Raw genomic sequence first — 24059 nt, forward strand, 5'->3', positions numbered from 1 at the left:
AGGCCCTACCTCATACATTTTCTACCACCTCCCAATAATGCCATCAAATTATGAATCCCTCAGTGGATTTAACCCATAGATGAGGTCATAGCCCTCATGAATCAATCACTTCTCAAAGCCTCACTTCTTTCTATTGTTGCACTGGGTACCAAGCCTTCAACACATGAGCCTTTGAGAGACATTCCAGATCCAAACTATAGCAGAGCTGATCCCTATAATAATTTTGCACATATACTTCTGTGATATCTTAAGTGGGAATAGGAAAGGTTGTAAGGAATTTTGAACTCCAGGTAACATCCTTGAGAGTGGGAAATTATTATTGGTCATAATGTCCCCATGACTTTTGTTCTGAGCCTGCTTCTCATGTAGTAACATGCTCTTGAACATTTTTACCAACCTTTGTGACTAAAAAAACACCCAATTGGTAATAATTTCCAATTTTTAATTTCCTGTTCACATTTCTATTCTGACTTCTAAGTAGCAACATTCACTAGCTCTCATGAGTATTTCTCATAATATCTCTTATGAGTATCTCAGACTCAGTGAATCCGAAACTGAACTCTTCTGGCTGTGTTCACTCTTATGGGTAGTTCACACTGATTCATGACTTGTCTGTCTTTCTCTGTAAATTATTATTGGTCAAATCCTCTCAATTGTATTTTTTAACAGATTTCAAATATTTAACTATTGCCACTGATTTGTAATTTTTATAATTTTCTACTTAGATTTGGCAACAGGATCTTGGTTTCCTGATTGCAGGTTTACTCTGTTCTCTGCACTGTTTATTAAAATTATCTAAACTGGGTGCCATGGAGCAAGCCTGTGCCTATAATCCCAGCAGCTCAGGAGGTTGAGGCAGAAGAATAGAGAGTTCAAAGCCAGCCTCAGCAACTGTGAGGCACTAAGCAACTCAGTGAGAGCCTGTCTCTAAATAAAATACAAACTAGGGCTGAGGATGTGACTCAGTGGTTGAGTGTCCCTGAGTTCAATACCTGCTACCCCTCCCCCCAAAAAACCAACAATTATCTAAGAGATTGATTCTCTTGATACTTCTTTTTCTTCCCTTCCCTTTTTCCTTCCTTTCCTCCTTCTCTCTTTCCTATTCCTTCTTTCCTCTCCCCACCCTCCTTTTTTATTTAGTGCTGAGTATTGAACCTCACAGGGCCTTGTGCATGCTAAGCATGTAGTCTACCAGTGAGTTACACCTATAGCCTCTTCTTTTGCGCTTTTTCAAAGTAAACTTGCTGTATCCCATCTCAGACTACTAATAAATGATTTCTACAATTGAGATCTGAGCATGTATAGTTTGAAAACACCAACCAGCTGATACGAATGAATGGTTAAGAACCTTTTTTTTGTTGTTGTTTATTTATTTTTATGTGGTGCTGAGGATCAAACCCAGGGCCTCAAACGTGCTAGGCGAGCACTCTACCGCTGAGCCACAACCCTAGCCCAAGAACCAAGTATAAATTTAATCATTCTGTAATGAATTAAAATACTTTAGACAACCTTGTAGAGGAAATGTGAGATGCTTCTTTTGGTATGTATTTTCTGTAGTTTGGCTCCTATCTTTCTTTTTTTAAAAAAAAAATTATTTTTGTGATGCTGGGGGCAAAACCCAGGACCTCACACATACCAGGCAACCCTCTACCACTGAGCCATATCCTCTGCCCCTCATATCACAACTTTCAATAGAACCAGGTAGAAGTTCTTACCATTTTACTAATGTGCCATCTTAATTTACATTTCCAGGTTTTAATATATGCTGTTTATTTTTCTTGGTATAGTATTTTCTTTGGACAGTTTTGTCTCTTCCTTTCAACACTCAGCTGTCATTTCCTGTTATGTTTTTCTATTTTCCTATGTCTTTTTTATTTCTCTACCTTCTAGTCTCTAGCATAATAAATTTGGCAGTCAATAAACGTCAGTTGTGTAAACGTAGACCTCAGCTTTAGGTTTAATAATAATAGCATTAATTGAGCATCCGTTATGTCCTGATCCTGAGTGCAGTACTATGCTAAATGCTATATATATATACATTATAATTTATTCTCAAAACAACCTGATGAAGGTTATAGGTGTTATTATTACCCATATTTTACAGTTGAGGAAACTGAGACTTGTGTAGTTAGCCTCGAGTCAAGAATTTATACAGAACTATATTTGAATCCTACCATCTATTTGGCAGAGTCTTTGTCTCTTTTTGTTGTTATTCTGTTTTGCTGTACTGGGGATTGAACCCAGGAGCACTCTACCACTGCGCTACCTCCCTAGACCTTTTTGTTTCGAGACAGTGTCTCACTAAGTGCTGAGTCTAGCCTTGAACTTGGATCCTCCTGCTTCAGACTCTTGAGTAGCTGGGATTATAGGTGAGCACCACTGCTCCTGAGTCTTTGCTTTTAACAGCTGTTACACATTTGCTTCAAGGTTCTTTAGTTTATTTTCCAAATTTATGATAAATAATTTCTAATAGGGCTGATTATTCTTAGGATGCAGTTTTTTGTTTTAATTCTCAGGCAATGATTAGCTAAAATAAAATAGTTCTACAAAATATTCTGTCTATAAGTGGGGGAGACATAAGCTAGAACTCCCAATACAAAGTTATTTCAGTGGATTCACTGTTAATATTTTTGTATAAATTTTATAGTAAATACTATCGTATACTAGTTAAATAAAAATATTTATCTTCACTCAGAATATTAGAACTACAAAGAGCATTAGGCTTTATAAATAGGAAAACTAGTACTCTACAAGATTACATGCTTTGCCCAAGTCTTTAAGCATTTATTTGCAGCATCAAGACTGAATTGGAACTTCTGATTTTTGAATCCAGAATTTTCATCTTCTTAAGTCTGCAAGTTGATCTATCTAAGTAAGACTTAATATATTCTTATTTATTATTTGTTTGCTTGTATAAGACTAGTATTTCAAAGCTTAAGGAGAATTCTGTTTTTATTATATTCTAGTTTTTAGTAGCTAAATTCTTTTAACACAAAGAGAAGGAAGTGGGATAGCTTCTTAAGGTAAAATCATTCATTCAGTGCCTAAGTAATTTACGTGCAAGTACTAACTTGTTTACTTGGGATTTAACATATTTCATGGAACCCCTGCTAATTGACTTTGAAACTTAGAATGTGTTTCATTTCTTAAGCATTATAGATATAAGGGTAGTGCTACCCAAGGAGTAGGTTTATACATTATTATCATTATATAAACCATAAGATAGCTTATTAATATTCAAAGCATTTTTCTTATGATCATATATCATCTTAAATGCCTGACTTGCCATTTTTGGTGAGTTTTTTGTTTCAGCTTTCTCATCTGCCTTAAAGCAATTTTCTTGGTGGGCATGGAGGTGCACTCCTGTAATCCCAGTGACTCAGGAGGCTAAGACCAGAGGATCCCAAGTTTGAGGCCAGCGTCAGCAGTTTAATGAGGCCCTAAGCAGCTTAACAAGACCCTGTCTCAAAATAAAAAGGGCTGGGTGTGTAGCTCAGTGGTAAAGTGCTTCTGGATTCAATCCCCAGTACCAAAAAAAAAAAAAAAATCTTATTTTTTATTAAAGTAAATTAGCCCATTAAGTTCCAAGTTTTCAGTTCTGTGAATATTTCAACAAAATTGACACAGGCATATTAAAATACGTTGGGAAGCATAATCTAGAGCTTATATATAATTAATTAATATTATCAATGTCATTATTGTAATTATTAAAATTATAATCTTTGTATTATATTACATATCATAGTTATATATTGTATACTGTATTTAAACTTTTGTGGGTGTTCTACAACTGGAACCATGTGGGTTAAATGAAAATGCTAAGGAAAAGATTTTCATACTTAAACAAAGTAGAAAGTGGTAACTAAATAATCTGGTTTTGTTTATTTTGATTTTGAGGAAAAGGTTAAAAAAATATCCAATTGAAGGGAGATGATACTTTCTCCTGCAAAATTCTGACCCTCCTTATCCTTAAGATTGAGTCCATAACCCACTTACGAATATATAAGAAGAGGAAGGAAGATTGAAATTTTTATGCTAGGCTGGGAATAAGAAGATTGAGGCATATTTCTTAGCTCATTCCTGCTCTCTAGGCCTCAGCTCAGGTAATGTTTACAGCTTGTAGGGGGATGGTAAAAGTTTCCCACCCCCAACCACCATTCAGTCAGGCCTTTCAGGTCTTGGGTGTTAGGATCTACTGTGGCTCATAGATCTTCCTATCTTAAATAAATATACATTTATTCAAAAGACATCATTTGTACTGGTTTAAGGAATTAGAAACAAAAAACATGTTTGAGGCATGTTTTTCCTAGCAGAATTAAGGAAAAAAAATCTAACTTTTGTTTAAAAAATAAACAACCTCAACAAACAATGAATATCAGATTATTTCAATGGTTAAACCTTCTGAAATCTATTTTAAAACCATAAGCATTATATACAGATATTTTTTGGGAAGCAATGCTGGGGATCAAACTCAGGACCCTCCTGTGTGTTAGGCAAGCACTCTCACTGGGCTGCATCCCCAGACCTTTTTTCATTGTCTTTTGCTGTGTTGTTTGATTGAACCCAGGAAGTTGCACATGCTAGGCAAGGGCTCTACCACTGAGCCAAACCCCCAGGACCCTATGTATAGATTTTAAAAAATTATTGTATGGTATATGGAAATGGGTCAGCTGTGGAAGATTGAATAATACATGACAAAAGACATATTAATAAACTGCCTTCTTGTTTGATATGTTGCATAGTTCGTGAAAAATTACCAATGATCCCTAAAGTTGGAAGACTATAGTTTTTGTTGATACATAACATATACCATATAATTGGCTACTTAAAACTGTATAGCTCAGTAGTATTTAGGATATTCACAAGGTTGTGCATCTATCACTACTATCCAATTCTGAAGCAGTTTCTTTGCCTCATAAAGAAACATACCTATCAGCATCCTCTTCCTATTTCTCCCCTATCTCCAGTTCCAGGCAGTCTCAGTAACTCTGTCTCCATGGGTTTGCTTATCCAGGACATTTCATATAAATGGAATTATATGTGATCTTCCGTGTTTGATTTCTTTCACTTGTATAATATTTTCCAGGCTTGTTAATTTGTAGTGGCTATCAGTATTTATTCCTTTCAGTGGTTGAATAATACTCTATTGTATGGCAATATCACGTTTTGTTTACCCATTTATCAATTGTTGGTTATATGGATTATTTCTATATTTTGACTCTTTGTTCTTGGCAGTGCTGGGAATTGCTCCCTGGGCCTTACACATGCTAGTCAAGCCCTCTACCACTGAGCTATATAACTCCAGCTCTACCTACTATGAACATTCATGTACAAGTTTTTGTGTGAACATTTGTTTCAGTTCTCCAGGAGTGAAATTGCTAGGCCGTATGGTAACTGTGTTCAACTTTATAAGAGAAGCTTGGGATTTTAATTGGTTTTCTTGATTCAGTAGACTGTTGTTGCTTTACTGAAACCAAATTTTATATCACAAATAATCTTTCTTCCATTGTACTTACAGATAAATTGACCCACCATATCATTCATATATAAACATATGAATGTATGTATACTAAATACTACTGAGCTATATATTTTTAAGTAGCCAATTATATGTTATATGAGTTATGTATCAACAAAAATTATAGTCATCCAACTTTAGTGATCATTTGTAATTTTTCACAAACAATGCAACTCTATCAAACGAGAAGGCAGTTTATTAATATGTCTTTTGTCATGTATTATTCAATATCCCACAGCTGGCCCATCTCCATATACCATATAATAATTTTTTAAAATCTCTCTCTATATATGTATGTATTCCACACATACACCCTGCAGTGGTAGAACCCAGAGCTCTACCACTGAACTATATCTCCAGCCCCAAAACATCATATCTTATAAAATTGTTGAGAGAGGCCAAGTGTGTTAGTGCAAGCCTATAATTCCAGCCTGGGAAGGCTGAGGCAAGAGGATTGCGAGTTTGAGGCCAGCCTCAGCAATTTAGGTAAAATTCTGTCTCAGAATTTTTAAAAAGGCAGGGCAGGGGCTGGGATTGTGGCTCAGCCGTAGAGCGATCACCTAGCACGTGCAAGGCCCTGGGTTTGATCCTAACCACCACATAAAAATAAATAAATAAAGGTATTGTGTCCAACTACAATTAAAAAATAAATATTTTTAAAAATAATAATAAAAAAATAAAAAGGCAGGGCACTGGGGAACTGAGGATGTTATTCAGTGGTAGAATGCCTCTAAATTTCAGTCTCAGTACTGCAAAATAGAGCTGGTGATGTAACTCATTGGTAGAACACCCTGGGTTTAATCCTTCATACCAAAAGAATGGACAAAAGGAATTGCTGAGGGTTCTCTAAACAGCATCTCTTGTGTTGCTCTCTTTCTTGGTGTAGAATTTTTAATTTGGGTTCCAGAAATAAACCCATCGGATAATGGCTAAGGTAGGTTTTAACCTGGGTTGAAAACCTTCAGGCAGTACTTAAAATTAATACAAGTCTTGAGTTATTAATATTTTTATTATCATGGACTGACCTACTTACAATCTTTTATTTTTGAGTCCCCAGCCCTTAGTAGGATTCTTGGTAATTGATTAGACACTCAGTGAACGTTTGAGAGATGATTGAACTCAAAGATGATTTCTTTTCTAAAACTGAACATAGATTTTAATTATTTTTGAGTACCTACTAAGTGTCAAATACTATCCTTTGTGCTGGAGATGTAGCATTAAACAAAGCAAAGACCTTTTCCTCGTGGAATTTACATTTTAGTGAATAATAAGCAAACTAGTAAGTATATAGTATGTTGAGAAAAACTAGTAAGTATATAGTATGTTGAGAAAAAATAAAAGAGGGTTTAGGGAATGTGGAAAAAGAAGATAGAAGAAAGATCGATGTTATTTTATATGAGGTGGGTCAGGTCAAGTTTGAGCAGAGACCTGAAGGAAAATGAGGTAGTGAACCACCTTTGAGTTTGAAGGATGAGACACACCTATGTGGCTGGAATCAAAAACTGAGGTTTGTTGGCACACCTATAATTTGAGCCACCGGAAAGGCAGAGGTTAGGAGGATCACTTGAGCTTAGGAGTTTGAGGCCAATTTGGACAACAACATATTGCAATGCCCATCTCAGAAAAACAGGGTAAGTAAAAAATAATAAAATAGGAGATACAGAGGTGTAAGAGGGCAGCAGATAGATCATTTAGTGCATTGAGAGTCAAAGAAAGAAGTTTGGCTTTACCTGGGGTAAGATGGGAATCATCCGGAAAAGGTGGAGCAATGGACTTCTCAATGGCCTTCACTTTTCATTTCTCCAAGGAGCCCCAGATCCTTTTTCTCAGAGAATATTAGAGACTGAATTTGAGTAGTAAGTGTGCTCTTTGCTCCTATAGTATCGTTGCTTTAAGGCTCTGTTTGTTGGCTGACAGAATAAAACCATAATATGTGTGTTACTTTTGCCTGAATATGCAGTATGATAGCTAGGATAATTTGAATAGCCGATAAAATGGTAGGGGTGATTTGAAAATAAGTATTGGATTTTTGTTGTAGTTGTTGTTGTTAAAAAAAAAAAAGAATTACAAATTTCACTAGAAATGAGTAGCAAATGGTTTAGAGAGAGGGAAAAAAACAAACAAAAAACCACCATGTATGTGTCTGTGTATAAGAGACAAAATGTAAACAATTGCCAAATTTTCATTTTGGGAATATGGGCATCACATTGTATAGTTTTGAATTTTGTTTTAAAATGTTCAAAGTAAAAATCAAAAGAGGAAAAATCTTGTTCTGAATTGCTCTCAGAATGTTTGAGTTCAATTTTTTAGGTGAGTTATTAGGAAATAATACTAATTATTTATTTGAACTATCCGATGTTCCATAGAATTTTAGAACTGAAGAGGCTTTTGAGATAATTTGGTTTTTTTTCTTCATATATATGAGGAAATTAGTATGACAGTAATTGAGTCACTTATATATATATCACACTATAATCCAGAGGTTTGGACAGTAAATTAGGCTCTCCTGGTTTCCAGGATGTTCTTTGTACTATGTCATGTTATCTCTGCTAGTAAAGACTGTTCAAGGTAAAGTTGAATTAAGGAAAATGTATGCATCATTCTTCTGTGTAGTAAATTTTCAATTAATTTTTCTTTGTGACAGTATTGTTAAATTATATTTGATGTACTTATCTGCAGGTTAGAATTTGGTCAAAGATTTCTACTGTTTTTGTTTTTTATTTGCTACTTCCAGGTGCTTCTTGGTTGAGACAACGTTTACTGTTTTTTTGCGGGGGCGGGGGGGACACCGGGAGTTGACCCCAGGAACACTTTACCACTGAGCTACATCCCCAACCCACTCCTTCTTTCTTTTTTTAAATTTTGAGACAGGTTCTCACTAATGGCTGGCTTCCAACTTGCAATCTTCTTCCTTCAGCCTTCCAAGTCCAAGCTTATAGGTGTACACCACCACTCCTGGCCAACTTTTATGACTTTTAATGGTTTTTCTAGAAATTTGTTGATGATATGGTTTGGACTCTGTGTCTTTGGTTATTGATTACTTTACTGGTGCATTATAATTATACATAACAGTGGAATCCATTGTATGGTTACTGATTTTTAATATCCTCTAGTTTAAGTTATGAAGAAGGACATCCCTCAGAGTCTGAAACAGATCTCCTTCAGAGACAGACATTTGTAGCCTCTCATCAGATTCCTGGATATGCCTCCACACCTCAACCAACTGGTAACAGTTCTATTGTGAAATATACTATGAATCTGTATACATTTAGTAAATAAGAAAAAAATCAATTTTCATCTTTTGGGTTATAAATATAATGTGTAAAGGAAATATCAGGGGAAATGTTAAAATGAAAATGACATTAAAAGCTTTGTAATTAATAGATTGAGACATCTTTTATGCATCTTTAGGGATTTTAAGTTATGAATATGCTTGGTCAAATTAATACTTGCTTTCTATTTGAAAATAAAACAGTTTAGGATTATAGAATTATTTTACCTCAATTTTCAGAAATAGAGTAGGGAAATAATTTTATTTAAAGTATTTATTTTTACCTTGAGATATATTTTATCCTTCATTTGTAGGTCTTTCGGGAATGTTTGATACTAGCTTGAACAGTGCCAGCACTAACACTAAGGAATCTTCCGTGATGAATTTTCTCTCTACTGCTGAGTCCCGAACTGCTCAGGCTGCTTCTTCAGGAACTACTCTTTTACCACAATTCAGGGCTCCATCCTGGCAGACAGGTGATTCTTTTTTGAAGTCTTCTAAAAATTACTGGTCAAAAATACACTTCTTGGGGCTGGGGTTGTGGCTCAGTGGTAGCACACATGCCTGGCATGCATGAGGCACTGGCTTCGATTCTCAGCACCACATACAAATAAATAAAATAAAGGTCCATCAACAACTTAAAAAAAAAATACACTTCTGTGGCCCTATCATTATGGTAGTGTGCCTGAGAGTGAATTCCAAAGGCTTTAAAATGGAATTTTTTTCTTTCTTTTTTTTTTTTTTTTAATAATTTTAAGGTAGATAAAATTCAAGAATTTGTAAACAGAAATTCAGTTTTAGCATTCTGAAAACTAGCAAGTTCATATTGAAGGGTTGGTAATCATTTTCTGGTTTTTTTTTTTTTTTTTTTTTTTTTTAAGGATTCCTGGGACTAACTTTAAAAAAAAAAAAAAAAAAAAAACTTCCATTTTATTATTTAATTTATTTTTATGTGGTGCTGAGGATTGAACCCAGTGCCTCACACATGCTAGGCAAGCACTCTACCACGGAGCCACAACCCCAGGCCAGGGTTGGTAATCATTAAAGATAAACTCAGATGTAAAGTTTGTATTTGGCAGTTTAAATACTTGTTCGTTTGGAAGGAGCAAAAATTAAATTTCAGTTTTTTTAATGTCTTCTGGCTGGGTATGTATTGCAGTAAAATAATAATCTTATGACCATTTCATTTTTAGTATTCTATAAAATTATCCTTGATCAAAGAGATCAAATCATCACTTAATAAAAACACTACAAGTTTGGGAGTAAGGTTGTAGCTTAGTGTTAAGATCACTTGCTTAGCATGCTTGAAGCCCTGGGCTCAATCCCAGCACCTTAAAAAAAATTCAAAAGCATTACAGTTGATATTATGTTACACTCATTTCCTTCCCTCCTCATTTCCTCCCTTCTGCTCTCCCTCTTCCTCTCTTTCTCCTTCCTTCTTTCATTTCTTTTTTGATAGTGGGGTTTAAATCCAGGGGCGCTTTACTACTGTGTTTTCTTTTGAGGCAGGGTCTTACTAGGTTGCTAAGGGTCTTAAGTAAGTTTCCCAGGCTGGCCTCCAATTTGAGTTCCTCCTGCCTTAGCCTCCCGAGTCACTAGAATTACAGGCATGTGTCATTGTGCCCAGCTTATTATACTCATTTTTAACAATAATTATAAGGCCCATATGAACTTTTTCTTTATTTGATTTTTCAATTTAAATTTTCAACATTTTAAAAATTACTGTATATTTTTATTTTTTGTAGAATGACATGAAATTTCTTGGGAGAGGCTGTTTGTTTTAAAGAAGAAATGTCAGCATATTTAAGGATTTTGTTTATTGTGTTGAGTGTTGAACTCAGTGCTGTGTCCATGATAGGCAAGTGCTTTACCACTGAGCTATACCACCAACCCTGAGAAGATATTTTTAGTAATAACTCATTCTGATATAAATCCCATTAATAGAGCTTCTTACCATTTCTAGCAACATTTTCCCCCTGCTTCTAAAGAGATCGTTAATGATTAGTATAAGATAGAACAGTATTTTAAAACCATAGCTTCAGTTTTTCCTTCCAGAAATAATTTGCTTCCTTCCTTTCTTCCCTTTTTTTGGGGGAGAAAGTTGGTGGACAGGGATTGAAGCCCTGACCTCCCCCCTTTTTTCTTTATTTTTAATTTTATTTTGAGATAGGGTGTTGCTTAGTTGGCCAGGTAGTTTTTGAGCCTCCTGCCTCAACTTTCTTAGTTCATGCCACATAGTTCCACTTTTTTTAGAGAGGAAGTAATAGCTTGGTATTTATTCTTCTTGACTATTTTTCTGTGTCAAAACATATATTTCTACCTAATCAATATTTATTGTTAGGATATGCCATAAGTTTTTGTATGTGTTTTGGTTGTTTGTACTTATAATTGTAAGAACTATAGTACATAGCTTGTACAAATCTCTTTGTGTCTAGTTATTCCTATGGAATAATTTTCTAGAAGTGGAACTTTGGGATCAAAAGGGTATGTATATTAGGGCTAGGGTTGTAGCTCAGTGGTAGAGCACTTGCCTAGTATGTGTGAGGACAAAAGTTATATCAGCAACTAAAAAAAAAGAAATTTAGGAAAAAAAAAAGTTTTAGGGGATGGGATTATGGCTCAGCAGTAGTGCACTCGCCTAGCACGTACGACACACTGGGTTCAATCCTCAGTACCACATAAAAAAATAAATAAATAAAGGTATTGTATCCAACTACAACTAAAACAAAATATTTTTTTTAAAAAAAGTTGTATACTTTTGTTGTGTGTGGCTAGAATGCTGTCCAGGTATGTTAACAGCCTACTGACATAATTAATTTCTGATCAGTCTTGCATAATAATTATTCATTTATTGTTATTGGGAAGTCTATTGTTATATAGGAAGTCAACCTTGAAATGAGAGAGATTTTCAAAATGAATATATTTTGGTAAAAAAACCTTTTCGATGTTAACTTCACTATTATTTTTAGATTGATTTATCATGTTGGATATAGGCAGTTTACTGTTGATTTTCACTTTTATTGTTTTGTATATTTTACCTTATTGGTATTTTGCATTGGGAACTTAAGGTAAATTAATCACTATTGATTACATACATTTTTACTGGTTTCTTAATTTTTTTTTTTTAGTTGTTGATAGATGTTTATTTCATTTATTTATATGCGGTGCTGAGAATCAAACCCAGTGCCTTACACGTGCCAGGCAAGTGCGTTACCGCTGAGCCCCAGCCCCAGCCCTAGTCCCAGCCCCAGTTTTCTTAATTTTAATATGGCCATGTCCAACTGTATTCTGTTACAATAAAGATATGAATTACTGATACCTTTATAAAATTATTTTTGTTTTAAGAAAGAGAGCTACTTTGAAATATAATTTTCAATATTTACATAGAGAACTGACTTATGAGGCTTTTAACCTTACAGTACTTTTTAAAAAATATTTTATTTAGTTGTAAGTGGCCCAATACCTTTATTTTATTTATTTATGTGATGCTGAGGATCAAACCCAGGTCCTCACATGTGCGAGACGAGTACTGTAACACTGAACCACAACCCCAGCCCAACCTTACAGTACTTTGATGAATTGAGGGTTACATAATTCACTTCAATGAAAGCATTTATTTATTTGTTCTATAACTGCATAATAATCTTTTTGCTTTCTCTTCATAGGTATGCATTCCTCAGCAGCAACTGAGCTGTTTGTTACTGGACCTTTGCCAACCACTGGAACTCTTCCACCATCTGCCCCTTCTGCTTATCAGCATCCTACCACCTTTAGCAATAGAAACTTTGCCACCTCCTCACCTTTGGTGCTTCAGGATTCAACTTTTAACACTACATCAAATGGAATTTTAAATCCTCATGACCCTTTGCTACAAATTAAGACTTCCCAGGGAACTCTTCCAACTGCTTTGGCATTTGAGCGCCTGGGCAGTTCTGCATTAAGTAACAGCATACCACCTCAGTCTTCAACATATCGTTCAGCTCAAGAGTCTGCACCCCATCTTTTACAACCTCAATTTAGTTTGTTGCCTTCAGCACTTGGGGGAGCCCAGCAGACTCCTCAAGCCTACAGTTCAACCCTTTTCACTAATTCTACTGCTTCCATTGAAAGAGCTCTTCTTCGAGAATGTAGTGTTATTAAACACCATCAGCGGCCTTCAGGTACCCAGTCTATTCAGTCACAACTGACTGGTTCACAGCATTCCTTACATAGTTATCTATCAAATACAAGTGTAGTTAGCTTTCAGGAAACAACCAGGCAGTCATCCTTATCCTGTAGCCCAATTGGAGATTCTCCTCAGGTGAGCAATGGAGGATTGCAACCCAAGACCCCACAGGTTTCAGTGGAACTTGCTCAGTCTTACTCATCTGCAATTCCATCATCAGGGTATGCTGCTCCTACTACAAAAATAAACAGCTGTTCTACAAAACAACCACTAATATCAACTAAGATCCCAAAACCTCAAAGTATAATTCCTCCTGTACAAACACTAACCTATGCCAAACCTTTGCATAACCAGAGTTCTGTAATATCAGGTCAAGCACAGATTTATTCTACAGCACAGCTACCAAGCCTGTTATCAGTTAGTCAGTCCCAAAATTATGGTTTAGTACAGCCACACAATGTGCCATCTATTGTTCATTCACAGGTTTATAGGTCCAGCAAAGTGGAGAAATTGCCATCCTTGTATAAAACATTGACTTTTTCTGGGTCTTCTCGGCCTTTAACTTCTGAAAGTCAGACACTCAGTTATTCATCCAATCAACAAGAAGTATTAACTTCAGTTACAAATGAGAATTACCCTGATCATACAAGAGATCTATCTTCAGTCAGTCAGTCTCAAAGTTATTCATCTAGTCACTCTCAGGGTTTATCACCAGTTAGCCAGACCCAGGTTAGTTATTCATCTCAATCACAAGTGTTGTCAGTTGTTAGTCCTTCAGAAAGCTATGCTTCAGGGCAGTCCCTGACATTGACAGCCCCTTCTCTTTCTTATTCTTCTGCCTCACGGGCTCAGAAATTGCCAGACTCTAGCTCAACCCAGAATTATATTTCCATGCATTCTTCTCAAAATGCTCAGACTCAAGATTCATCATCTTCCCAGTCCCAGAAGTTTTTGCCTGCAATCCAGTCATCATCTTTTGCATCCTCTACTCATTGTCAGACGTTACAGAATAACATACCTTCCCCAGATCCAAAGTCTTATGCTGAAAGAAAACTTGACTCAAATGTCTATACATCTTCAAAGCAAGAAGATGATTTTCCAATTCAAGAGTTACAGGCATTGCAGCCACAGTCGTCTTTAGAGACATCAACCTCAAGGCTATCTGATGGGGAAATCAGTGCTCAAGAATCAACTTATAAAGTGTCAAAGGCAGATGACAGATATTCTCAGAGTGTGATCAGAAGTAATTCCCATCTTGAAGATCAAGTTGTTGGGATTACTCCACAAGGGTCAAAAAAAGAAGAAAACTTGGTTGGTTCAGTGACACAACTTAACCAACAAATTGGCCAAGCCAATAATGGAGCAACCCTTGATCTTAAAAAAACTGATTTAATGCAGACTCCACAAATAAGGTTAAATGCTAAAGACCTAAGCCAACAGCATTCTCTTATACATAAGGTTCATGAAGCCAAGGTCCAGGAACAGCATGATCAAATAATTAATGCATCTCAGATTCAAATTCCAAATCATGCTTTAGGACATGGCCACCAGACATCTCTTCCTAATACACAGCTTCTTTTAGATTCTGCCTGTGATTTACAGATTCTTCAACAGTCAATACTACAGGCAGGTTTAGGACAAGTAAAGGCGTCTTTACAAGTTCAGCGTGTCCAAAGTCCTCAACAAGTAGTGAATCCTTTCCTTCAATTGGATGGTCATATTATTCAGAGCAATGGTGATCATTCTCAACAGCAGATCCATCCTCAAAATCCTGAAATTATGAAAATGGACCTCTCTGAATCCTCAAAACCATTACAACATCTTCCAACAAAGGGTCATTTCAGTGAAACAAATCAACATGATTCAAAGAACCAGTTTGTTTCTCTTGGATCAATATGTTTTCCAGAGGCAATGCTTCTCAGTGATGAAAGAAATATTTTATCAAATGTAGATGATATCTTAGCAGCTACAGCAGCAGCTTGTGGAGTTACACCTTCTGATTTTCCCAAGTCAGCTTCAAATGAAAGCATACAAGCTGTTGAAGGTGGTGATTCTAAATCTCATTTTCAGCCAGCATTAGATGTCAGGCATGTGACCTCAGATTTTAACTCTATAACAGCTACAGTAGGAAAGCCACAGAATATAGATGATATTTCTTTAAATGGAAATCAGGTTACTGTAAACCTTTCATCCATACCTACCCTTCAGTCAAAAATGACTCTTGATCAACAGCATGTTGAAACACCTGGTCAAAATATATCAACTAAAGTAACTTCAGCAGTAGTTGGACCAAGTCATGAAGTCCAGGAACAAAACTCTGGCCCATTCAAGAAACAGTCTACTACCAGTAATGAATCTGAAGAAGACAGTGAAGTTCCCATTGATAATACATTAAATAATAACAGAAACCAAGAGTTTGTTTCTAGTAGTAGAAGCATAAGTGGAGAAAGTGCTACATCAGAGAGTGAATTTACTTTAGGTGCTGATGATAGTAATGTGTCAATGAACCCCACTAGAAGTGCACTTGCACTGTTGGCCATGGCCCAACCTGGGGATGCAATCAGTGTCAAGATTGAAGAAGAAAACCAAGATCTAATACATTTTAACCTTCCAAAGAAAAAAGCTAAAGGAAAAGGACAAATTAAAGATGAAGACAACAATAATCAGAAACATCTGAAAAGACCTTCCCAAGGCAAACGCCAGAATCCCATGGGAACAGATATATATTTACCCTATACTCCTCCTTCCTCAGAAAGCTGCCATGATGGTTATCAGCATCAAGAAAAAATGAGACAGAAGATCAAAGAAGTAGAGGAAAAACAACCAGAAGTCAAAACAGGATTTATTGCTTCTTTCTTAGATTTTCTGAAATCTGGACCCAAGCAACAGTTTTCTACTCTTGCTGTCCGAATGCCTAACAGGACCAGACGACCAGGAACCCAGATTGTTCGTACGTTTTGTCCCCCACCACTTCCAAAAACTTCATCTACAACACCCACACCTTTAGCGTCTGAAACTGGAGGCAATAATAGTCCATCAGAAAAAGCTGGCAACAAACTTAAAAACTTGGAGCATTTATCTTCATTTTCTTCTGATGAAGAAGATCCTGCTGTATGCAGTCATGATGTTTATAAAAACATCTCTACTCCCTTAACTGCTTTGGATGCAGATTCTGATAAAAAGAAGAAAACAGGTAAAGTTTTAAATAATTCACAGTTAAGACTTTCTACTATTATTTTTCTAGCTATAACCTACCATTTACATTTTTTTGTTTTGTTTTGTTTTTAGCTTAAAGCACGTTTGCAAAATAAATTTTCAGAACATAATGCCTAAACATTTAGCATTTGCCCTGCCTAGGAGAGTTTTTGTTTTAGGTTGAGTAGTTCTGATTTTTCTTGGCTTTTTGCCACAGATAGCTTAACACACAGCATGCTATCTAGACTTCTAATCTGAGACATTTTAAGGTAGCTTTTAGATATGAGGTATGGTATTGGGGGCCCTGTTGTGTAAACCTGGCGTATTTTCTTGATATGCCAATTTTACCTGAAGATTGGCATTTTACTTTTAAATACGGTTGTGTGCAGCATGCACATTACTGATCTAATTAAAATAAAACTTTACAATTTTCTACTAGCCTCAAATCATATATCAAATCTTTGGGTATGTGTTTCACTTTATTCTATGATTAATAGAGGAAATGTTTTAAGAAGCACTGTCTTTCTGCAAATAATTGACAGGTAAGTGTAAAAGTTACTATTTTAAGGAGGATTCCAAGAAAAAAATATTTATAACAGGAGTGGAGATATAGCTTAGTTGGTAGCGTGCTTGCCTTGCATGCACAAGGCCCTTGGTTTGATTCCCCAGCACCACCAAAAAAAAAAAATTACTTATAATATAGTTATTAGATGTGCATCATTACTTCTGATATACAGATGGTATGACTGAATAAATGAGAACATGGAATCTGAACCCAGATTTGTCTGCATTCCTGCTGAATTCTTTTATATAATCAGAGTTGTGCTTTAAGACTTAATCTCTGTTTCATAATGTACTTCTCAACTTCCTTCCAGACTTGGGACCAGTTGTGACTGCTAGATTGATGTGAAACAGCTGATAATCCAAATAATCTATTAGCACAGGTGTTTGATAATACATACATTTCTAAAGAATTCTCATTTTATTAAACAAGGAAATTAGCATAATAGAAAGTCAGTTTTAGATTCAAAGAAATTACTATGGATATGGGCATCCTAGTAAACTTATAACTTCTTTCCCAATTCAGACTGCTTTGCCATTATTATTATATTTCCTTTTTTTGTTTCTAGAACAAACCTTTAGTAGTCTCTGATCTAAAACATGAATCTAAAACTAGTTTCTTCCAGATGACCATGATTAAATTTTTAATTATAACCATCCCCATCAACTCAATCCTCACTATCAGGTCTCTCTTTACCATCTCTGTTGCTTCATCTACAAGAACTCAGCATTTCACTTGAGCTATTGCAACAGACTTCTAATTAGGTATTTTTCACCAGTCTCTATATCAATCCATCCTCCACATTGTTGTCAGATTTATCTTTATAAAAAAGGAATTTTTTAATTTGAGGATGTGAGGGCAATTTGGTTGTGACATCTGTCACACCATTGATTGCTAGAGTTGATTTGAATGATCTGACTGGCTAAGTGAGTGTCCCCTTTCTACCTCACTGCTCTGTGTGCATCCCTCCTGAAGCTGTGCACTTGGTTGAAGAGGACAACCTTCCCCTATAGAGGACTGTTCTTCAGTCAAGGGATACAAGTGGCTGTACTCTCTTGCTAGAACCTCCAAATAAGCTCTCAAAAAAGGAAAGTTAATTATTACTTATGCTTTGAAACATTCCTTTGCATTTCATAGGAAAATACAATGATGAGAGGTGACAGACAGGTTTTCCTTTTTCTGTGTTTTACTGTCTTGCTCTTCCAGAATCCTTCTTCTATGATAACTGATTCTTATGTCTTGGATACAAGATCTTGGATATCTGAACCTCTTATACAATTGTGAACCTTTGAACATATTTTTACTTACACTATTTTTTTCTCCATTTTTCAGTCCAGCAGATAATTCATTATAAGTATGTGTTCCTTTAGGCCAGCAAAGGGTTATAGTTAAGAATTTGAGCTTTGGAGTTAAATCACCTGAGGTTTAAATTAATTCTATGTAACTTCAGACATATTCCTTATCTGTAAAATGGGGACATTTCCTTATCTGTAAACAGCTGACTGTGTTAGTCAGCACTTTGTTGCTGTGACAAAATGCCTAAGAGAAAAACTTACAGGAGGAGAGATGTGTTTTGGTTTATGGTTTCAGTCCATGGTGAGCAGGCTTCATTGCTATGGCCTATGGTGAGGTAGAATAACCATCATGGTGGAACAGAGTTGCTCACCTTATGACATCCAGGAAGCAAAGAAGGAAAGGAAAAGAAGATAAAGAGACAGACACACAGACACCAGGGATAAGATGCAGTCTTCTAGAGCATGCCCCCAGTGACCTTCCTCCAATAGGGCATGACCTCCAGTGGTCTTCACTATCTCCCAATAGTCGGTTCAATTATGAAGCCATCAGTGGGTTAATCCATTCATGAGTTCATAGTTGTCATGATTCAATTACTTACCTAAAGCCCTACCTTTGAATATTGCTGCATTGAGGATCAAACCTTTAATGCATAAGCCTTTGGGGGACATTCCAAATCTAAAATATAACAGATAACAATATACATTATGCCTCTGCTAGGGTTTTTGAGAAGATTCAGAGATGTAAAGCATTAGTACAGAAAAGGACACTTTTTTAGTTATCATACTATGTTCATCTTTGTCCTTGAAAGCCTGAAATATGGTAGATGCTTAATAAATGGCTGTTAAATGCATGAAGTTATTTAAAAGAAAAGTGAGGACTGGGGGTATGTAACTCCGTGATACAGCACATACTGAGCATGTGCAAATCCCTGAGTTCAGTCTCCAGTACCAAAACAAAATTTAAAAAGTAACAGCCAGGCAGGGTGGCTTACACTTTCTCAAGTATCTGGAGGCAGGTGGCAGGAGGATCTCAAATTGGAGGCCAGCCTGGGCAACTGTCTTGAAAGGAAATAAAAAGGGATAGGGGTGCAAGCCAGGGATAATAGAGTTTGCCTAACATGCTTGAGGCCCTGAGTTCAGTCCTCAGCTCTGGGGGGAAAAAGTGGAGTATGAGTTAAGTTATGTTCCTCGATTTCGCTCTTTTAAATTTTGTGACTAGAATTCTGAATTTTGACAGTTTCAGTGAAGTCACAGAGTATTATGGGCCTGTGGTCCTCCAAATTCCATGATTCTTTGGAAAGTAAGAAGTTTAAAAAGTGGTGGGGGAGGTCAGGGATGGTAGGAATATATCTCAAAATAAAAAAAATAGAAAGTACTGGGGATATAGTTCAGTGGTAAAGCAACCCTGGGTTCAATCCCCAGTACTGAATTAAATTAATAAATATACATCAATCACTGGATTATGAAAAGAAAAACAAAACTATGAAATCTTATCTAAGATTAATTTAAATTATCTCCTGTCCTCTTTTAGGCAAGATGGAGCACAGTCCTATAACACTTTGATTTCTATATTTGCATTAAAATGACGTGGAGGGCTGGGAATGTAGTTCAGTGCCAGAACACTGGCTTACCATGTGAGGCCTTGGATTGGATCTCTAGCACTTCAAATTTAACAACAATAAAAACTGACAAATGGAATATAAAAGAAAGGGAAAATCTGCTTCAATTTTGGAACTAGGAATGGTCACTGTTTTCACAGTTCCCTACTCTCTTCAAATTGAATCCAGTTGCAGTATAAAACTAGTTTTTGCAGAACTATCAAGTGTGAGCTATGCCATTAACGTAGACCTGACATATTTGCATCTTTCTACAATGTCAGAATTTACCAACATATTCATAAGGTATATCACTTCCATCAGTTTTAATTCATTGAGTACTTGTGGGTCACTGGGTAGCCATGAGCAGGATAAGCACAGGAAGTTTTGGTTTTCTTTTGCAGGGGTGGTTGGCACAGGGGTTGAATGAACCCAGGGATACTTAACAACTGAGCCATATTCCCAGCCTTTTTTATATTTTATCTAGAGACAGGGTCTTGCTGAGTTACTTAGGGCCTTGCTAAGTTGCTGAGTCTGGCTTTGAATTCTTGATCTTCCTGCCTCAGCCTCCCAAGCCACTAGGATTACAGATATGTGCTACTGCACCCAGCAAGCGCAAGTTCTTTGATTCCAGCTATTACTAATATCTATAACACTCGAGTCACACATCACACTTTATACATACATGCACACACACATATATATATGTATGTATAGATTAACTGGGTAGTAAATATGGGCAGGTAGGGAGTAGCTAGAGGAAGTGGGTGACTGGGGGCATGCATGTGGGAGTATATATTTTGTCCCTGGTAAGCAGAGCTCTGTCTAATCTTCTTTCTAGTGGCCATGTCTATAGTTCCTTTCCTCCTCCACACAGGCCCAGAGCAATGATGTTGGACAGCCATCTATGAACTGAGATCTCTGAAACCATGAGCACCTAATAAACTTTGTCTCCTCTACCTTGTTCTTGTCTGGTGTTTTGATCATAACAAAAAAGCTGACTAAAACAGGGTGCTTCTTCCTCTATGGGTTTCAGTATGGGGATTATGTCTGGTGATTCTGGTAGGCTTGTGGGCCTCGTTTTTCTGATATCAATTTAATATGTTTACACAGCTATGTGCTTCTGATTTAGTTTAGTAAGTTTCCAGGTGGTCATTTTTATTAGCATGATTAATTTATCTGTTTGTGATTTATGATTGTGCTATGCAGATGATGGTGGTTTACTTGTACAAACAGTATAGAGTCATTCTACCTTGGCACTTGTACTCAAAATGGAGTAACTCATGGCAAACTCTTGCTTTATAAAATGGACTCAGAGCAGGGTACAGCCTGGTCTCCACAACTATTAAAATGTTTCTGAATCTGTGTCAAATACCGAACAATATGACCTAGCCAGTGGAACAGAATATTAGAGGTTACAATTTCTAGTTACAATTAAGTATATCATTCAAAGTAAATGATATATTTCTTCAGAGTGGAGTCCAACTAAATAGCATTCAGCTTGGACTTCCTGGAGGAGCTCTAGGAGTGCAAAGTAAACTGTTAAGGACATAGGTGACTGAAACCCCAGAGCTCAAGAACATAGTGAAACCAAAAATGTTGTTTCCTTTCAGTTTGTCTGTATCTCTGTGAATAAAATGCATTTGGCTGAAATGTGTTTTAAGCTTAAAAATGAAATGCAGGAGTCCTTTGGTTTGTTTTTTATGGTTCTTGAAGTGTTTTTAAAAACTTTAGGTTTTAATTTTGTTTTGTTTAACTCCTTGCCTATGAAATTTGTTTGAGGTTGTGGGATATTGTAAGGATTTAGCATTTTCCCCCAAAATGGATGTTAAATTATTTAAACACATTTATTGTCTAGTCCATTTCCCCCTATTTGTCTGAAAAATCACTTTTGGTAACTAAATTCTCACACTTGGGGGTCTATTTTTGAACTTTATTCTTTTTCCACTGATCTAGTTGTCTGTTCTCTCTTCAACAATATGTCAGTGCATTAAGTCCTCTGCAGTTACTTCTTTTTACGGTTCTTTTCACTATTATTAGATTTTTCTAATCAAAGAACTTTAGAATCAGTATGTCAAATCCTATTAGGCATTTTGGAAGGATTGTGTTTTTTGTTTGTTTTTTGTTGTTATTGTTTTTAAGATATTTTTTAAAGATGCACACAATATTTATTTTTATGTGGTGCTTAGAATTGAACCCAGTGCCTCACATGTGCAAGGCAGGAGCTCTACCGCTGAGCCATAACCCCAGCCCTGGCAGGATTTTTTTTTTAATTAATAGTTTTATAAGGAACTATTTTTGATGTTTGAGCAAGCTGTATAGAAACTGCAAGTGCTATTACATTGCCCTAGCATTTGGGCCGTTCTACTCCTTAGGCTTTAAAGACTAGGGGGAGAGAACAGTGACAGATGTTTGAGACAGATTTAGGATCCAGTCAGAGTTCACTACCATATTTTATTGTTGTATCTCCTTAGTTTTCTTTAGCCTATAGCACAGTCTGCTTCCCCACCTCCCACATTATTATTGTTATTATTATTTTTGGATCCAGGGAGTGTATTCTTCCACTGAGCTACATCTCCAGCCCTTTCTATTATTTGAAATAGGATTTGGGTAACTTGCTGAGGCTGGCCTCAAACTTGTGATCCTCCTGCCTCAGTCTCCTGGGTTGCTAGGATTATAGGTGTGCACCACTGCACCCGACTCCACACTGAATTATTGAAGAATCAAGAAGAGTTTTCTTGTTCAACCCAGTGACTCATGCCTATAATCCCATCATTTCGGGAGGCTGAGGCACAATGACTGCAAGTTTAAGGCCTTCATGGGCCACTTAGCAAGACCCTGTCTCCAAATTTAAAGATTTTTTTAAAATATTTACTTTCTAGTTATAGTTTGACACGATATCTTTATTTTATTTATTTATTTTTATGTGGTGCTGAGGATCAAACCCAGGGCCTTGCACATGCTAGACAAGTGCTCTACAGCTAAGCCACAATCCCAGCCTTTAGAGAATTTTTTTAAAGGGCTGGGGTTGTAGCTCAAAGGCATTAAGCTCCTGGGTTCAAGTAACACTCCCTAGCCCCACGCAAATATACTACACATACACAAGAAGAGTTTTCCTAAAGAATGTCTCATATTCTACATTTCTCTGATTATTTCCTCCTGTCATTTAACATTTTCCTTTGTCTTCTGAATTTCCTATAACTGAGAATTGGATATAGAAGTTTGGGTTTAGGATAAATGCTTCTGGCAACAACATTGGTAGTAATATTGTACCCTTCATATGTTAGTATCTGAGGTATATCATGTCAGGTTGGCGACATTCAATTTCTACTTAAGGTATTTACTGTCAGATCTCTCTGTTGTGAAATATATTGTTTTCTTAGTATTCAATAGGAAGCAGTAGGGAATGTGGGCAATTTTTGTCACTTTTTAGGTGTCTTGTTTCCCAATAATCTCTCATCCATTATTTTTTAAAATTAGTATTTGTTTTGTTAAATTAATTAGCTTCCCCCAACACTATTGCTGCGTATTGAACCCATGTCCTAATGCCTGATAGGCAAGTGCTACAGCTACAAGCACTAGTTGTAGTATTTTTTATACCTTTATTTTTATTTATTTATTTTTATGTGGTGCTGAGTATCAAAACCAATGCCTCACACATGCTAGGCAAGCACTCTTCCACTGAGCCACAATCCCAGCCCCTAGTTTTAGTGTTGTTGTTTTTTTTTTTTTAATATCTTTAGTTGTGATGGACACAATACCTTTATTTATTTATTTATTTTTATGTGGTGCTGAGAATTGAGCCCAGTCCCTCATAAGTGTAAAACAAGCACACCACCACTGAACTAAACCTCAGCCCCAGTTTTAGTATTCTTAATAAGAGCTAATCTCCCCACCCCTTTTCTCTTATTTTTACATTTTACAAATATCACCATGGATACTGTATTTTTAAGTTTCCATACTATAAAATTTATGTACAATTCTGTGCATTTTGATAAAAACATAGTTTTATAACAGTCAACCCCCAACTTTTCTTATGTTGTGCCTTTTTAATCACTCCTACCCCCATCCTCAGACATTCATTGATTTATTCTTTCTCCATATTGTTTTCTCATATAAATGGAATCATACAATATGTAGTCTTTATAATGTGGTTTCTTTGACATAACATAAAGCAGGTATTTGAGGTTCATGTGGTAGGCAATCACTCTACCACTAAGCAACACTCCTCAGTCTTTTTTATTTTTTATTTTTAGACAGGGTCTTGCAAGGTTGCTGAGGCTAGTAGCTTCAAACTACTCCAGTCTCCTGAGTCACTGGGATTACAGGTGTGAAGCAGCACACCCAGCTGGTCTTTTTATTCTTATTTTGAGTTTTGAGAATTCTTTATATGTTTTGGAGTCTGGCTCATTTCTAGTTCTCTGTGATTTGTCCAGTACTGGGGATTGAACCCAGGGG

General features: G+C 36.2%; 1 protein-coding gene across 2 annotated transcripts in view; it reads left to right on the forward strand.

Annotated features, from left to right (window-relative positions):
* Nucleotides 1-24059, forward strand: part of Qser1 (glutamine and serine rich 1) — a 78516-nt gene that overhangs the window by 22122 nt on the left and 32335 nt on the right. For both annotated transcript variants that reach the window (XM_046455606.2, XM_046455586.2), the window contains exons 2-4: nt 8632-8744; nt 9104-9265; nt 12455-16147. In XM_046455606.2, coding sequence (XP_046311562.1) covers nt 9115-9265; nt 12455-16147 — 3844 coding nt within the window. In that variant the 5' untranslated portion in view covers nt 8632-8744; nt 9104-9114. The remainder of the gene's footprint in view (nt 1-8631; nt 8745-9103; nt 9266-12454; nt 16148-24059) is intronic.

This window comes from Marmota monax, unplaced genomic scaffold, assembly GCF_021218885.2.
Source record: "Marmota monax isolate L192 unplaced genomic scaffold, Marmota_monax_Labrador192_F-V1.1 WCK01_AAM20220418_F8-fsc00047, whole genome shotgun sequence".
Taxonomy (NCBI): Eukaryota; Metazoa; Chordata; class Mammalia; order Rodentia; family Sciuridae; genus Marmota; species Marmota monax.